This window comes from Agelaius tricolor, unplaced genomic scaffold, assembly GCF_023055355.1.
Source record: "Agelaius tricolor isolate 1412-34295 unplaced genomic scaffold, bAgeTri1.0.p SCAF_3, whole genome shotgun sequence".
NCBI lineage: Eukaryota > Metazoa > Chordata > Aves > Passeriformes > Icteridae > Agelaius > Agelaius tricolor.
Window position 1 is genome coordinate 69,373,603 of NW_027269263.1, and position 18,612 is coordinate 69,392,214.

Sequence of the window (18,612 nt, forward strand, 5' to 3'; positions counted from 1 at the left end):
GCCCGGGGAAATGTGGTGTCCAAGGGAATCGAGGTGTCCTGGGGGCATGCAGGGGATTCCATCAATCCCAGTCCCGGAGATGGAACATGCTGGTCCCCACACTAACCTCAGAACTGGGAAACAAGCTGTGATCCACCCTGGGAGTTCTGCAGAGCTCCTGCAGCCAGGCTCTATCCCACAGCATTCCCGGGACTGAGAACCCTCCGGTCCTGCTCACAACAAATCCTCCCCAGCTCAGCTCCTTGCTCGTGGCCTCTTTATTCTCACATGTTTGGGGTTTTTTATTTTATCAGTGAGCATCAGCAAATAGCCCCACATGCCCAGAAAAGGGAAAGCAAAGGGTAACTTGGATAACATTTCATGGCCAAATCTTCATGAGAGGGGAATAAATCCTCCCTCTGCCCCCAAGGAGAGAGAATTAACCTCAATGAACCCTCCCTGAGGCAGAAGAGAGGCTGCACCCGTGAGGAGGCTCTGGACCCTGCCAAGTGTGTTTTAGAGAGAGCATCAGGAGCCTGGAGAACACCAAGGAGGTGCCTGAGGGTGCTGCTCAGGAACATTCCAGATGAAAAGCTGCAGGAACCCTGCTGGAACCCTGGCTGCTGGGAATTGGAGATTTCTGTGCTGCAGGCACTGACCCCCAGGAGAACCCTGCACTGCCCTGAGGCCTGGAGAAGCTTCCAGAATGGAATGATGGAACTGGGATTGTGGGTGGGCAGTTTGGACAGGAGTGTGTGAGATCACAGGGGGGAAACTCAGAGTTTAAGGGTTTAGAATACAGGAATAGATATATAGATATAGATTTTATATATATATACACTATATATCTATATATGTGTATATATATATATATATAGTTAGATAGATAGATAGATAGATAGATAGATAGATAGATAGATAGATAGATAGATATTTAACAAGATAGAGGTTTTAGGGTGGTGACTAGTTCTCCTTCTTCACCTTCTTCTCCATGGGTTTGGGTGGTTTTGTGTAACTGGATAAAAAAGTCCACATTGCAGGCCACAGTCATTAAGTTAAAAGCAAAAATAATTTAAGTATCATTTCTTAATTAAACAGTTTATCCTTAAAAAAACCTTCTAAAGAAAGAGATACAACTCCATTTTTAGTTTGTTCGAGTGAAATACTATAAAACTCACAATTTGTGAGACTGAAATATAAATAAGAACCAGGAAATATCTAAATCCAAACAAGAAATGCCGTCTCACACATTTAATCCTGACCCTAACCCTAAAAAACAAACAAACCCAAAACCACAAAAATCTCAAGAAGAAGATGCTGAGGAAGGAATGAACCGAGGATCCAGTGCAGCTGAGGGTTAGCCCAGGTGCCCAGGCTGTACTCTGGACGGGCTGGGAGCCCACAGGATCCCAGATATGAGGAACAGGCAGCAGGGCAGGGTTCACAGTGCACTCTGAGCACTCTGCCTGCTCCTCTCAGCTTGGGGTAAGGAAAATTCAGTCTGCAGGGGAAGCTTTTGCCTTTCCTCTCAAGGATTCCTCCTTGTAAAGGATGTGAACAATCCAATCCTGTCTGGAATTTCCAGATGAGGGTTTTGGTGCTGCTGATGCCAACGAGCTCTGCAGCTGCTAATCTTGCAGAAGATAAGCACAGCTGGGTGAGAGTTTGCACTGGAGGATTGTGATCCCTCCAGGAGGGAAGGGCACTTCTTTTGCAATACCTTTCCATGAAAATCCTCGAGCTTTCCATGAGAAACCAGAGCTAGGGAACGATTGGCTGTTCAGGAATACACTCAGTGCACGGGGCAGCTCAAGCTCTGCATGGTGACGAGAGAATGTGAGCTGGGGACAAGAGGACACGAGCTGGGGACAAGAGGACACGAGCTGGGACAAGAGGACATGGGCTGGGGATAAGAGGACATGAGCTGGGGACAAGAGGACACAAGCTGGGGACAAGAGGACACGAGCTGGGGACAAGAGGACACGAGCTGGGGACAAGAGGACATGAGCTGGGGATAAGAGGACATGAGCTGGGGACAAGAGGACGTGAACTGGGGACAAGAGAATGTGAGCTGGGTACAAGAGGACACGAGCTGGGACAAGAGGACACGAGCTGGGGACAAGAGGACATGGGCTGGGGACAAGAGGACGTGAGCTGGGGATAAGAGGACATGGGCTGGGGACGAGAGGACACGAGCTGGGGACAAGAGAATGTGAGCTGGGGACAAGAGGACACGGGCTGGGGACAAGAAGACGTGAGCTGGGGACAAGAGGACACGGGCTGGGGACAAGAGAACGTGAGCTGGGGATAAGAGGACACGGGCTGGGGACAAGAGGACACGAGCTGGGGACAAGAGAATGTGAGCTGGGTACAAGAGGACACGAGCTGGGACAAGAGGACACGAGCTGGGGACAAGAGGACACGGGCTGGGACAAGAGGATGTGAGGTGGGGACAAGAGGACACGAGCTGGGGACAAGAGGATGTGAGGTGGGGACAAGAGGACACGAGCTGGGGACAAGAGGACACAAGCTGGGGACAAGAGGACACAGGCTGGGGACAAGAGGACACGGGCTGGGGATAAGAGGACACGGGCTGGGGACAAGAGGACACGGGCTGGGGACAAGGGGACACAAGCTGGGGACAAGAGGACACGGGCTGGGGACAAGAGGACACGGGCTGGGGACAAGAGGACATGAGCTGGCACTGACCAGCAAAGGGACAGGGAACTGTGGTCCAGCCAAGTGACCGCACACTCAGAGCCACGGCAGGAGCTGAGGAATGCAGAATTTTCCATGCTTGGACTGTGAGGGTGTGCAAAGCCAGGGGGTCCTTAGCCTCCTGAGAGGCACCAGCTTGAGCTGTTGTTTTATTATTTATTTATTGCACTGAGATTACAATTATTTAAGGGTTGAGACATCTGCGGCTCTGCCATGGCAAATGTGGAGTGAGTGGTCTGAGCCTGTGAGTGTGGGGTGCAGCTGGGAAGGAATTCCCAGCTCAGGAATTGTGAGTCCCAGAGTGGCTCTGGGGTGCTCAGACAGGGAATTTTCCCTGATTTGTAGGATCATCCCACCAGGCCTTGCCAGGTCCCTGTCTCAGGGAGCCCTTTGTGCACTCCCCGAGCTGCAGCATCAAAGGATCCTTCCCATCCAGCACCAGGACAAGGATGTGATCCCAAAGCATCCCTCCCTTGGGGCAGGGAGAGCAGCAAGGGCTGGACACAGCATCTGCACCTCCAGAGGAATTCATCACCCCACATCCAAGCTCATGCTTTAGGGCTTGTCTGTTTTCAAGGGCTTGGAACATCTGAGGAGCAATTTTTGGGCTGGGTTGTCACCAGTGGCTCACCACCACCACCATCAGTGGAATCGGCAAAATGAGATTTTAATATAAATTTCATAGAATTATGGAAAGGTTTGGGTGGGAAGGGATCTTAAAATCATCTTTTTCCATCCCCTGCCATGGCAGGGACACCTCCCACTGTCCCAGGCTGCTCCAGCCCCAGTGTCCAGCCTGGCCTGGGGCACTGCCAGGGATGCAGGGGCAGCCCCAGCTGCTCTGGCAATCCCAGCCCAGCCAGGAATTCCTCATTGCCAAGATCCCATCCCTGGCTGCCCTCTGGCACTGGGAGCCATTCCCTGGGTGCTGTCCCTGCAGGCCTTGGCCCCAGTCCCTCTGCAGCTCTCCTGGAGCCCCTGCAGGCCTGGAATGTGCTGGAAGCTCTCCCTGGAGCCTTCCCTTCTCCAGGGGAACATTCCCAGCTCTCCCAGCCTTTCCTCCCAGCTGCTCCATCCCTCTGATCATCCTGGTGGCCTCCTCTGGATTCTCTCCAACGTTCCATGTCCTTGGCTCAGTCCATGCTATTATTTATCACATGGATGAAATGAGCACCAGGTCAGAATCAATTCAGAATTATTAATATGGAGACTGGTGGTGGAGAGGGTGCAAAAGGATGAGGGCACAAAAGGTTTTAGCAGCATTGAATCATTGACTGATTGAACATTGACATGGGTAGGGTTTGCTCCAATTCCAACAGCCAGTTAATTACAGATCCCAGATCCCTGGTTAACACCAGGCCCTCTGCACCAGCCCCTTCAGCCTGGAGAAGGGAGGGATCCAGGGAGAGCTTCCAGCACACTGCAGGGGCTCCAGGAGAGCTGCAGAGGGACTGGGGCCAAGGCCTGCAGGGACAGCACCCAGGGAATGGCTCCCAGTGCCAGAGGGCAGCCAGGGATGGGATCTTGGCAATGAGGAATTCCTGGCTGGGCTGGGATTGCCAGAGCAGCTGGGGCTGCCCCTGCATCCCTGGCAGTGCCCCAGGCCAGGCTGGACACTGGGGCTGGAGCAGCCTGGGACACTGGGAGGTGGCTCTGCCAGGGCAGGGGTGGCACTGGGTGATCCTTGGAATCCTTTCCAAGTCATTCTCAGATTCCCTGATTTCCCATAAATCATCAGGAAGTTTCCACCCTGGCACAACCCAAGCTGGGAATTACTGGAAGATTTTTTTTTTTCAGAGCTCTACTAACAATGGTAGCTTTCCACTTGGGATGATTCCAGGCTGTGACACTCCAAGCCTTCAGGGAATAAGGGATTATCCCTTGTTCCTCACCTTGCTCAGGCACCTGGGGCTCTGGATATGGACAATTCTCCCACCTTTTCCATGCACGAGTCCCTGGGGGTCAAGGGGTGCTTCCCTGTCCCCCTGGTTTGGTGAAGGGACACTTCAGCATGCAGGTGGGAATTGCTGAGGCCCCCCAGCACTCCAGGGAAGGGGAAGCTGGGGGATGCAGCAGCACAGGTGGAATGTTGAGGAGTTCCAGGTTCCTCCTTGGATGCAGCTCATGGCAGGGTTGTGTTCTTGGATGTGACTCTTGAACTGCAGATTCCTGGGTAAAAAAAGCTGCATTTTGAGTCAGGACTAGAGATTAGTCCAGAGTCCAAAGGAAGACAAACTCCTTGTTTTAAAGCACCAGGGATGAGGATCCATCTCCTTCCAGGAAAAAAATACTCCTTTGCATTCTTATTCCAGAAACAGAAACCAAAACTCTGCTCCAAGGAGCAGAATGGTCCAAACTGTAGTCATTAATAATTGTTTTTGTTTTTTTTGTTAATGATTAATCATTAATCAGCTTTTGTTTTCCTGGGAGGACTTAAGCAGGATTTACCTAATTTCTTATCAGCTCTCACAGGTTCCTGCACTGAGTACATATAACATGCTCAGGATGTGAGTTCATGCTCCCAGGAATACTTGGGACTGTGATTCATTCCCAATAATTCAATGAGTCAGGGAAAATGGTCCCAAGAAATGGTCTGTGTTGGGCAGCCTGGGATGGTTTCCCATCAGGTTAATTACTCTCATTTTAATTAACCTACTATTAATCCAGCAAGAAGCAGTTGCTGGGCCCAGATTCTGTGCCAAGGCAGCGCTGCCCATTGTACTTGGAGACACCTGGAAAAGTCAAAATATTGCCCTGGAAATGGAGAGGGATGGAGAAAGGAAAAAATTCCAGTGGTAACATTTTGTGTCATGGGAATTATGAATTGGTTTTTTTTTAGTGAGAGAAGGAGGAGGAGGAGAAGGAGAAGGAGAAAAGGATGGAGAAGGAGAAAAGGAAGGAAAAGGAGAAAGAGAAGGTGAAAAGGAAGGAGAACAAGGAGGAGAAGGAGAAAGAGAATGAGAAAAGGAAGGAGAAGAGAAGGAGAAGGAGAAAAGGAAGGAGAATGAGGAGGAGAAGGTGAAAAGGAAGGAGGAGAAGGTGAAGGAGAAGGAGAAGGAGAAAAGGAAGGAGAAGAGAAGGAGAAGGAGAAAAGGAAGGAGAATGAGGAGGAGAAGGAGAAAAGGGAGGAGGAGGAGAAGGAGAAGGAGAAGGAGAAAAGGAAGGAGAAGAGAAGGAGAAGGAGAAAAGGAAGGAGAATGAGGAGGAGAAGGAGAAAAGGGAGGAGGAGGAGAAGGAGAAAGAGAACAAGAAAAGGAAGGAGAAGAAGAAAAGGAAGGAGAAGAAGAAAAGGAAGGAGAAGAGAAGGAGAAGGAGAAGGAGAAAAGGAAGGAGAATGAGGAGGAGAAGGTGAAAAGGAAGGAGGAGAAGGTGAAGGAGAAGGAGAAGGTGAAAAGGAAGGAAAATGGCAAGGAGAAGGTGAAAAGGAAGAAGAAGGAGAAAAGGAAGGAGAATGAGGAGAAGGTGAAAAGGAAGAAGGAGAAGGAGAAGGAGGAGATCCAGTGTTAAGCGTTGCAAGGTCATTTTCTCATAAAAGCTAAAATACAGCACATGTTACACTTGCTACAGTTTTACAAACAAACATTTCCTGTTTTGGCTGGGATTTGGCAGAATTGGTAAAAATAGAGACACCAAGGTGTCTTTGCTGCATGTATGACCTCAGGCTAGGGAGATTCCAGCCTTTCCAGAGCTTCCCAAGGGGAATCTCTCCCTGCTGGAGTGGCAGGGGTGCCCTCAGAGCTGAGGAATGCACCAGGGGGGCTGGCCTGGCCTGGCCTGGGCTGGGCTCAGGGGATCTCCAGGGGATTTTTGGGTTTCGGTTTCCATGTGAGGGAAAAGCACCCGTGAAACCACTGGGCTATTTTGGCCACAGGGTTGCTTCACCTTCTGGTCTGGGAACTTTCAGTTCTCAGATGTGAGGCTGCTTTTGAGACGCAGCCTTTTCCCAAAGAGAATGAGCAGATTTTGGTGCCAAGTTTTATTTAATCCAATCCAATTCAATTATTTGATGCTGCTCTAGGAGGGAAGAGCACTGACAAAACAGGAGGTTGTGAAAATTCCAGCTGCAGGCTTGGAAACATCCTCTCTTCCCTGAAATAACATTCCCAGAGGGTTTCTCCTGCCACAAAATGAATTCATGCATTGTTTTGTTCCCTGAAGGTGAGAAGGAAGAGGGAAGATTTGTATTTTCACCCTCACTTTCTAGGAATGAATAAATGTCCATCACATGGGGTTTGTTTCCTTTTCCCCTTCTATTATTAATTCCAATCAGGTGGGGAAAGCCTTTCCTATTTAAAGTTTATCTTTAAAGTCAATAATTATCAAATTCTACTTGGCTCTGCTGTCAACAGCTGTGAATCCTGATAGCTTGGGAATCTTCAATATAAGCCTGAATATAAATCACTGGAAAAACTTGTACAAAAACCCAAATATTCCCCTTGAGATTAAAGCTGGGATGTTCTCCTTGACCTCTACAAGCACTTGAAGGAGACAATGAGTTAAGAGGAAGAAAAATTACAGGAAAAACTTGCTGGTGACATTTGCTGAAGGATTTGCTTTGGAACAATTCCTCTTCCTGCAGGTGCTGAGATGCCACAGTCTCAGGTTTTAGGTGGAAAGCCCGGAGCTGGGGCGTGGCAGGAACAGCTTTAGCTCCTGGAGGTGGCAGCAGGGCTGGGAGACATCCACAGCTGGCCCTGGGGTTGTTTTCCCTCCTCATCCTGGGAGGATAAATACCCTGGCTGTGGGATAAAGATCCACGGCAAAGCTTTTCCTCAAGGCTCCTGCGGCTGGGGAGGTGCTAAACAGAGGCTGGGGCTCCAAAATTGGGGTTTAGGTGGTTCTGTCCCCATCATGCTTTTGGAGGTGCAGTAGAATGTGAGGAAAGACAGAGTAAGCTCAGTGGGGAGAGTAATTAAAATAGTAAAATAATAGCTTTTAATTAAAGGTTCTTCAGCAGAGGATTAAGGGGATGCTGCTGCTCCTGGAGCTCACCAGGGGTGGCACCACAGCCTCACCCCAGCCACGTTCAGGGTGGGACAACTTCAACCACGAGACAAGAAGGAAATGGGAATTCCAGGAGGGTCCTGAGCAGATCCAGAGAAGCAAACATGAGATTAAAAGTTGCCCTCAGGGTTTATTAAAAGGGTGTAATGTAATATTATATTATATAATGCAATATGGAATACCTATTGTGTGTAATATATAACATATTTAATATGTAACTATGTACATTAAAATAATCTAGAATATACTATACAGTCTATTAAATATTATATTATACTGTAATATATTCTATTATAGCATTATATTATATCATATTATATTCTATATTGTGATGTGTAATACATCTAATGTTATACATATATAACATATAACATATTTAATATATGATACTTTATAATTAAATATAATTTATAATATATGAAAAATATAATAAACATAACATCCTTTAATATATTAAGTACATTAAATAGATTTGTAGATTTATATTTATATATTTATATATTTAATATATATATTAAATCTATTTAATAAAGAATATAATATATATTTTATATATTTAATAATGATACATAAGTGTTATATGTAATATGTAATATAATATATAATACATCTAATATGAACAATAATATATATAATTTAGTATATTATGTAAAATATATGTAATATATATTATATAGTATATAACATATAAAATAAAATTAAAATATAGTATTTTAAAAATAATAGATAATATATTACATAATGTGTATTATATATTAATTATACATTATACATTATATATTATATAATATATAATATATATTATATATATTGCACATAACATATTATATAACATATAAAATATATATTATATATATGCTTAAAAATAATATATTATATATCACAGATGTTCAGTTTGCCCTGCATTTCCCTGTCCCTGGGGTTTGGAATGCAGCACACAATTCCCGTTTGGAAAAACAAGGGAAAAGTGGGGCAGCTTTTAGATGGAAGTTCCTAAATCCCTCAGGTCAGCCCATAAAATCCTGTCTGAGATCTGTCAGCACTGCCAGTCTTCTTTCCCAGAGGGATGGGAAACACTTCTCCAGACTGGAGACCCCAAAAGTGCTGAAGACAGGAAATGGGGAAGGGAAAGCAGAAATGGGAATGGGGAAGGGAAAGCAGAAATTTGAAATAATCCCTGTTGATTTAAAATGAACTCCTATTTCATTCACTGAATGAATTCATTCACCACTCCAGTCTCTTTATCTGGAAGCAATGGAGTTTGTCTGCATTTATTTACTAGGGGGTTATTCAGGAGAAAATAATTCTGCCAGGAGTAGGATGTAGTTCCACTTGAGCAGGATGTGGCAGCAAAGGCCACTCCACTCTTGGTGTCCTGCCCAGAGTTGCTGCCTGGGCTGTTCAGCCTGGCTCAGCAGCACGGGAAAGAACCAGAATTGAACTCATCAATTACCCCAGGTGTTTTCACAACTCCCTGCATCGTGGATTACAAGCAAGACAAGTCAGGAAAATAAGAGGGGATTCAGAAGTTTTTCATTGGCAGGTTCCTAAAATACCATGAAAAATCCAGCTTTGGAAAGAAAATTTAAAAATGGGCTCATGGCTTCGTGCTCCAGCCTCTGCAAGTCGCTGCTGCTGGATTCAACAGGATACAGGCTGGGACTACATTTTAAATAATATATAACATATAATATATAATAAATCTATAGTATGTAATATATAATATGTAGTATGTAATATATAATATATGATAATATATAATATATAATACATAATACATAATATATAATTAATGTATAATATATAGTATAGAATATCGATTGTATTATATTATATTATATATATAAAATATAAAATATAATATATATTATAATATATAATTAATGTATAATATATAGTATAGTATATAAATTGTATTATATTATATATTATATATTATATATTATATATTATATATCATATATCATATATATCTCACATTTTATTTTAGGAAATGAACCCATCCTGCACCCCCCTCATTTCAGAAACCCCTTTGCTGTTGGTGTTTGGAGGAATAAAACAAAATCCTTCCCTTACAGCCTCTGCTCCAAGCCATGAGCACTGGAATTTTTACCCACCCAGGGCAGTTCACTGTCCCATTCCAGCTTTAGCCCCTGCAGTCCCACCCTGCTTGTTTTTCTCTCTCCAGCCCACGGGGTTTGTGCTCCTGGGCTGAGATTTGGGTCATTTGTCCTTGGTGCCCAGCTGGAGCAGGAATTGTTTTGTCTCCCTGCTCTGTGCACAGAGCTCACCATCCCATAATATGGAGCTCAGACCCACACACCAAAGCAGCACAGAATGGGAAACACAGAAAAGCCAAACCCTGAGGCATTACTTCCCCTCTTTATTTATTCTAAATATCTACTAAGAATAGGTAGATATTATACACCTAATAATAGATATTTAATAACAGATAAGTATCAAACAATAGTAAACAACTATCAATAGAAACATCCACTAATAAACATCTAACAACAGATAAATATCTAAGAGGAAATAAGTATCTAACACCAGATAAATATCTAATAACAGTAAATATCCCAATTCCTCACATTTTAGGGAAAATTTATTCATCCCATTCCCAGCACTGCCCATGTCCCCAGGTGCCACATCCACAGGGTGTTTAACCCCTCTGGGAATGGGCACAAACTTTCCCAGGAAAGAATTTTCCCAACATCCAACCTAAACCTGCCCTGGAACAACTTTGAGCAGTTTTTTTGCTTAAGGGGCTCAAATGCTTGGTGTGTTGTGAGAGTTCTGTGTGAGTTACACGTGAGTTACACAGGAATTACATGGGAATTACATGAGGGTTCCTTGCCAGTCACACATGAGTTACATGGGAATTAATTGGGAGTTACCTGTGAGTTAAACATGAATTGCACATGAGTTAAATGGGAGATTAATAGGAATCCTTTTTTTTTTTTGGCAATGGGCTCAAATAGTTGTTTTGTCTGGAGAGTTACATGAGAGTTACTTGTGAGTTCCTTGCAAGATAAGTGGGAATTACTTGGGATTTACATGTGAGTTACTTGCAAGTTACTCATGAGTTACATAGGAGTGACATGGGAGATTCGTGGGAATCCTTTTTTTTTGCCAAAAGCTCAAATGATTGTTTTGTCTGGAGATTACTACTGAGTTCCTTGTGAGTTACATGGGAATTAATTGGGAATTACTTGGGATTTATGTGTGAAATCCTTGTGAGTTACTCATGAGTTACATGGGACATTAATGAGAATACTTTTTTTTGGCAATGGGCTGAAATGGTTGTTTTGTCTGGATAGTAACATGAGAGTTACTTGTGAGTTCCCTGTGAGTTACATGGAAGTTAATTGGGAGATAATGGCAATCCTTTTTTTTGCCAGTGTGCTCAATATTTTTTTGCCTTGAGAGGTAACTGTTAACTTGTTAACATATGAGTTACATGGGAAATTTTTTTTTTTTTTTTTTTTTTTTTTTTTGCTGAGGGCCTCAGTGCGTGATTTGTCATGGGAGCTAAAAGTGAGTTACATAAGAGTTACACAGGAGTTACTTGTGACTTACCCCGGCTGTTGCAAAGGCCCCAGAGGGTTGGATTGTCACGTGTATTCCACGTGAATTCGATGTCACTTCCATGTAAATTCCACGTAAATTCATTGTGAACTCCACAGGAGTTCCCGTTCCTTGGCCAGGAGCGCAGATCGTTGATTTATTTATTTATTTATTTATTTATTTATTTATTTACTTTTCTCTCTGTCCGCCAGCGGAACCTCACTCCCCTCACAAAATAACGACGCGGCTCCTTTAAGAGGCGCCCTCACTCTGGCCCCGCCCCTCAGCGCGTGGTGGGGGCGTGGCTTGGCGAGACGGAAAGAGCCGGGTTGATTGACAGCGCCGCGACCCAATCAGATGTCAGATAGGGGGACGGGGGCGGGCTTTCCGGCAGGGCTGCTGAGGCGGCGGCGCTCGGAGGAAGCGGGAGCGGGGTCGCCATGATCAAGAAGTTCGATAAAAAGGACGAGGAGTCCGGTACGGGGGGGTTGGGAGCGAGGGGAGCGGTGCTGGGGCCGGGAGGGGGCTGAGGAGACAGCGGGGGTTGAGGTGAGAGGGCTGCTGAAGTGAACGCGGGGTGGAGGTGAGGGAGATGCTGAGCTGAGGGAGATGGTGAGGGAGATGCTGAGCGGTGCTGGGGTGAGGGAGGTGCTGAGGTGAGGGAGATGGTGATGAAGGTGCTGAGGTGAGGAAGGTGATGAGCTGAGGGAGATACTGAGCTGAGGGGAGATGCTGAGGGAGATGCTGAGGTGAGGAGGATGCTGAGGTGAGGAGGATGCTGAGCTGAGGGATACTGAGCTGAGGGAGATGCTGAGGGAGGTGCTGAGGTGAGAGAGATGCTGAGGGAGGTGCTGAGGTGAGGGAGATGCTGAGGAAGGTGCTGAGAGGGGTGTGGAGGTGAGGGAGGTGCTGAGCTGAGGGGAGATGCTGAGGAAGATGCTGAGCTGAGGGATACTGAGTTGAGGGAGATGCTGAGGGAGGTGCTGAGGTGAGAGAGATGCTGAGGGAGGTGCTGAGGTGAGGGAGATGCTGAGGGAGGTGCTGAGGTGAGGGAGATGCTGAGGTGAGGGAGATGCTGAGGAAGGTGCTGAGGTGAGGGAGATGCTGAGGAAGGTGCTGAGGTGAGGGAGATGCTGAGCTGAGGAAGGTGCTGAGCTGAGGGAGATGCTGAGCTGAGGGAGGTGCTGAGGTGAGGAAGATGCTGAGCTGAGGGAGGTGCTGAGGTGAGGAAGATGCTGAGCTGAGAGATACTGAGCTGAGGGAGATGCTGAGAGGTGCTGAGGTGAGTGGGATGCTGAGGGGGGTGTGGAGGTGAGGAAGGTGCTGAGGTGAAATAAAATTCCCGGAGCAGCCGTGGCTGCCCCTGGATCCCTGCCAGTGTCCCCGGCCAGGCTGAGCGAGCTGCGGTAGCGGACGGTGTCCCTGCTGCTGCCAGGAGGTGGAAGTGAATGTTCCCTAAACCTCCATCCAGCCCTTCCCGTGGTTCTGTGGTCTCTCACAGCTCATGGGGAATTTCAGTTTTTTAGCTCTAAGGACTGACTGACAAAGTATTTCTCCCCTCTGGTGACAAATCTAAAGGAACTGGGGCCTCGAGCCCTGGAATGGCCGAGGCCAGGCTGGACAGAGCTGGGAGCAGCCTGGGGTTGGTTTTTGGGTTTTTTTCCTATTTTTGTAAAGGTTGGGATCGAAGGGTTAGAGATGGTATTTTGTGTTTAGGCTTAGATGTTCGTTATTTTTTATTTATGTTACAAGTATTTAATTAAAAGTTATAAAATGATCAATTATTTTTAATATAAGGTTTATAAAGGTTAAACTATTTAATTAAGAAATTATATTTAAATTCTTTTACTTTTAATTTAACAACTACTTATTTGGAGTTTGTAATGGGGACTTTTTTAATTACGAAGCCTTATTAAAACTTAGGAGGAAGAAGGTAAAAAAGAAGGATTAGTTACTGTTCTAAAATTTAAAATTTTGTTTTATATATAATTTATATAATTATATGATATCGCTATATGATATCGCTATATGATATCGCTATATGATATCGCTATATGATATCGCTATATGATATCGCTATATGATATCGCTATATGATATCGCTATATGATATCGCTATATGATATCGCTATATGATATCGCTATATGATATCGCTATATGATATCGCTATATGATATCGCTATATGATATCGCTATATGATATCGCTATATGATATCGCTATATGATATCGCTATATGATATCGCTATATGATATCGCTATATGATATCGCTATATGATATCGCTATATGATATCGCTATATGATATCGCTATATGATATCGCTATATGATATCGCTATATGATATCGCTATATGATATCGCTATATGATATCCCTATATGATATCCCTATATGATATCGCTATATGATATCGCTATATGATATCCCTATATGATATCGCTATATGATATCGCTATATGATATCGCTATATGATATCGCTATATTTTATCCCTATATTTTATCCCTATATTTTATCCCTATATTTTATCCCTATATAATATTTATTATATCCCTATATTATAACCCTATATTATATTTATTATATCCCTATATTTATTCTATTATATTTATTATATGTATATTTTTATAACTTATATAATTATATATAATTTTTACTTAGTGGTACTACATACTTCTAATTAAGCTATCCACTTGTACTCTTAGTGTTATTAATGAATTTTGGGAATTTTTGCCATGGTTGTAGGTGAAATGTAGAGCTCTCCTGGGGGACAGAGTTTGTGAGCACAGGAAATATAATTAGTATTTATGTATTTATGACTCCAGCACCCTGGGACAGGGGGAGGTGTCCCTGGGCAGAGCCCTCCAAAGGTCTGCAAGTTAAATCCAGTTTCCTCCAACAACTGGTGCTGCTCTGAATTGGCTGTGCTGCTGCTCTGGGCTCCTGATGAGCCCAGCTGGGCTGGACTTGGTTCCATGTTCAGTTTCCTTCCTTGGGCTGTGAGAACGGGGAGGGAAGGAGCTGGAAATGAGGAGCTCCTGCCTGGGAGGGGAGCAGAAGGGAGCCTGGGGGTTATGGGCTGAGAAATGCCTGCAGTTCTGCCTCATGGCCTGGGCAGCAGCCCTGCTGTTGGGGCCTTCAGGGCTCTTGGTGCCTGCAGGAATAAAAACACCTGGATGGGGAAATGACAGATTTAGAATTATTGTATTTTATTAAATGGTATATAGTATAATGTGGTATAGTAATATATAATATAGTATAATACAGTATAATAAAACCAGCTGGATGGGGAAATGACAGATTTAGAATTATTGTATTTTATTAAATGTTATATAGTATAATATGGTATAGTAATATATAATATGGTATAATACAGTATAATAAAACCAGCTGGATGGGGAAATGGTAGATGCAGAATTATTGTATTTTATTAAATGTTATATAGTATAATATAGTATAATAAAAACAGGTGGATTGGGAAATGACAGATTTAGAATTATAGTATTTTATTAAATATAACATAGTATAGTAAAATATAATATAGTATAATAAAAACAGGTGGATTGGGAAATGACAGATTTAGAATTATAATATTTTATTAAATATAACATAGTAGAGTAAAATATAATATAGTATAATAAAAACAGGTGGATTGGGAAATGACAGATTTAGAATTATAGTATTTTATTAAATATAACATAGTATAGTAAAATATAATATAGTATAATAAAAACAGGTGGATTGGGAAATGACAGATTTAGAATTATAGTATTTTATTAAATATAACATAGTATAATATAGTATAGTAAAATATAATATAGTATAGTAAAAACAGGTGGATTGGGAAATGATAGATTTAGAATTATTGTATTTTATTAAATGTTATATAGTATAATATAGTATAATAAAAACAGGTGGATTGGGAAATGATAGATTTAGAATTATTGTATTTTATTAAATGTTATATAGTATAATATAGTATAGTAAAAACAGGTGGATTGGGAAATGATAGATTTAGAATTATTGTATTTTATTAAATGTTATATAGTATAATATAGTATAGTAAAAACAGGTGGATTGGGAAATGATAGATTTAGAATTATTGTATTTTATTAAATATTATATAGTATAATAGAGTATAATATAGTATTATAAAAACAGGTGGATTGGGAAATGATAGATTTAGAATTATAGTTTTTATTAAATATAATATAGTATAATATAGTATAGTAATATAGAATATAGTATAATACAGTATAATAAAAACAGGTGGATTGGGAAATGATAGATTTAGAATTATAATATTTTATTAAATATTATATAGTATAATATAATGTAGTATAATATAATATAGTATGGTATAGTATAATATAGTACAATACAGGTGGATAATAAAATTATATATTCATAATTATAATATTTTAATAATATAAACAGGTGGATTAGGAAATTATATATTTATAATTATAATAATTTATTAAAAATAACATAGTATAACAGTATAATATAAACAGGTGGATTGGGAAATTATATATTTATAATTATAATATTTTATTATAATAATATATTATAATAAAAACATATATTATAATAAAATAGAATACCTGCATATTATAATTATGAATATATAATTAGGAAATTATATATTCATAATTATAATATTTATTAAAATTTTAGTATATAATATAATAAAAACAGATGGATTAGGCAATTATATATTTATAATTATAATATTTTATTAATATAATATAATACATTATAATAAAACCATATATTACAATAAAAATATAATATTTTCATGTTATAATTATGATTATATAGTTAGGAAACTATATATTCATAATTATAATATTTTATTAAATTAATATATTATAATAAAACATATATTATAATAAAACTATAATATATTAATATTATAATGATGAATATAATATAATAATATAATATTATATAATATATATAATAATTTATAGAATATATATAATATAATATAATATAATATATTATATAATAATATAATATTATATAATTTGGACATTATATATTCATATTATATATATTATAATATAATATATAATATAATATACAATATATAATATAATATATTATAATATATTATATATTATATATTATATAATATATAATATAATTTGGAAATTATATATTCATAATTATGATATTTTATTAAAATATTAGAGTATGATATAGTATATAATATAGTATAATATAATATTAACAGGTGGATTTGGAAATTATTTATTTATAATGCTAATTATAATGCAATTAGGAAAGGGGGAAAAGGAACTAGTTTTATGTCAAGGCCATTTAGGTATTAAAGGTATTAATAATATTAGTTATCTGAAAGGTATTAAATAAAGGAATTAAAGGTGTTTGAAATAGCAAACAATTTTCTTCCTCTGAAGTTTGGGGTTTTTCCCCTCATTCTTTCTGTAGCCCTGAGTTTCTCACTTAGGGAAGCGGCTCCAAGGCTGCTGCTGGCCAGGATCAGTTATTGCCAGGGGATGTGGGTGCCTTTGGTGCAGCTGGGGCTGCTCCTGCCCCTTCAGCCCCTGGGGTGGGAGGAGTGCATCCCCACTCTGAGCTCTCTCTCTCTCCCCAGGCAGCGGCTCCAATCCCTTCCAGCACCTGGAGAAGAGCGCGGTGCTTCAGGAGGTAGGGACAGGCACAGGCTCTGAGCTCCTCCCCTGCCCTCGGGGAGCCCTGCAGGATGAGTGAGTGAATGAATGTGGGGAAAGGGGCAGGGCTGAGTTCACAGAACCCACTGGAAACCACAGCAAGGGCCAGGAAATCAGCTACAGTTAGGGGGGGTTAGGGGAACTGGGGCACACGTGGCTCCTGCCTGCCATGTGGGTGTGTGGCCTCTCAGGGGGCTCTGCCTGAGGAACAAAGTGCTGGATTTTGGGGCATTTCTGCCACTTCCAGATGGCAAATGAGTGTTTGTGCTTTGTTCAGATTGCTGCAAACTAAAGGTGCAAGAGCCCCTTCTCATATTTACACAGACTCATCTTTAGTCCAAATAAAAATTACAAACTGCTGGGCTGGAAACAAATTCATTGAATTTTGAACACATTCTCTGAGACTCATATTTAATCCAAATGAAAATTACAAACTGCTGGGCTGGAAACAAATTCATTGAATTTTGAACACATTCTCTGAATTTTGAACACATTCTCTGAGACTCACATTTAATACAAATAAAAATTACAAACTGCTGGGCTGGAACCAGAATCATTGAATTTTGAACACATTCTCTGAATTTTGAACACATTCTCTGAGATTCATATTTAATACAGATAAAAATTACAAACTGCTTGGCTGGAAACAGATTCATTGAATTTTGAACACATTCTCTGAGACTCACAGTTAATACAAATTAAAACTATGAGCTGCTTGGCTGGAAAAACATTCATTGAATTTTGAACACATTCTCTGAATTTTGAACACATTCATTGAATTTTGAACACATTCTCTGAGACTCATATTTAATCCAAATAAAAATTACAAACTGCTTGGCTGGAACCAGATTCATTGAATTTTGAACATTTTCTCTGAGACTCATATTTAATCCAAATAGAAATTACAAACTGCTGGGATGGAAACAAATTCTCTGAATTTTGAACACATTGTCTGAGACTCACAGTTAATACAAATTAAAACTATGAGCTGCTTGGCTGGAAACACATTCTCTGAATTTTGAACACATTCTCTGAATTTTGAACACATTCTCTGGGATTCATATTTAATACAGATAAAAATTACAAACTGCTGGGCTGGAAACAAATTTATTGAATTTTGAATATATTCTTTGAGAGACATATTGAATACAAATTAAAACTATGAGCTGCTTGGCTGGAAACAAATTCATTGAATTTTGAACACATTCTCTGAATTTTGAACACATTCTCTGAGATTCATATTTAATACAAATAAAAATTACAAACTGCTGGGCTGGAAACAGATTGATTGAATTTTGAACACATTCTCTGAGACTCATATTTAATCCAAATAAAGATTACAAGCTGCTTGCCTGCAAACAGTTTCATTGAGTGTTGCTGTTGACAGAGGCAGAATTCTCTTTGGGATCCATCAAAGCAGAATTTCTGTTCCATTGCAGGCCCGGCTCTTCAATGAGACCCCCATAAACCCACGGCGATGCCTCCACATCCTGACCAAGATCCTGTACCTGCTGAACCAGGTGACTGCTCAGATCTCTCTCCATCCACAATGAATCTGAGTGATATTTTAGTGGGAAATATTTCAGATTTTTAGTGGGAAAGATGCTTTCCACAGGGCAAACTCCTTGGGAAACTTCCATCCCTGTGG

The 18,612-nt window shown here is 41.1% G+C and overlaps 3 protein-coding genes and 1 long non-coding RNA gene across 6 annotated transcripts in view; 2 read left to right on the plus strand and 2 right to left on the minus strand.

Moving 5' to 3' along the window:
* FBH1 (F-box DNA helicase 1) overlaps nt 1-11,666 on the plus strand; it is a 71,103-nt gene extending 59,437 nt beyond the window's left edge. For both annotated transcript variants that reach the window (XM_071424214.1, XM_071424215.1), the window contains exon 22: nt 11,481-11,666. In XM_071424214.1, the coding sequence (XP_071280315.1) occupies nt 11,481-11,601 (121 nt within the window). In that variant the 3' untranslated portion in view covers nt 11,602-11,666. The remainder of the gene's footprint in view (nt 1-11,480) is intronic.
* Nucleotides 1,131-3,229, minus strand: LOC139588637 (uncharacterized). The gene is given in 3 exon segments (XM_071424256.1): nt 1,131-2,369; nt 2,371-2,732; nt 3,214-3,229. Coding segments are annotated over 3 exon segments (1,140 nt in total). The 3' UTR covers nt 1,131-1,607.
* LOC139588614 (uncharacterized) lies at nt 6,659-11,567 on the minus strand. Its single transcript, XR_011678754.1, has 2 exons — nt 11,281-11,567; nt 6,659-7,781 (listed from the first exon to the last, which is right to left on the minus strand). It is a non-coding gene; the product is annotated as an uncharacterized lncRNA (long non-coding RNA).
* COPG2 (COPI coat complex subunit gamma 2) overlaps nt 11,621-18,612 on the plus strand; it is a 35,016-nt gene continuing 28,024 nt past the window's right edge. For both annotated transcript variants that reach the window (XM_071424219.1, XM_071424218.1), the window contains exons 1-3: nt 11,621-11,745; nt 16,889-16,941; nt 18,404-18,484. In XM_071424219.1, coding sequence (XP_071280320.1) covers nt 11,709-11,745; nt 16,889-16,941; nt 18,404-18,484 — 171 coding nt within the window. In that variant the 5' untranslated portion in view covers nt 11,621-11,708. The remainder of the gene's footprint in view (nt 11,746-16,888; nt 16,942-18,403; nt 18,485-18,612) is intronic.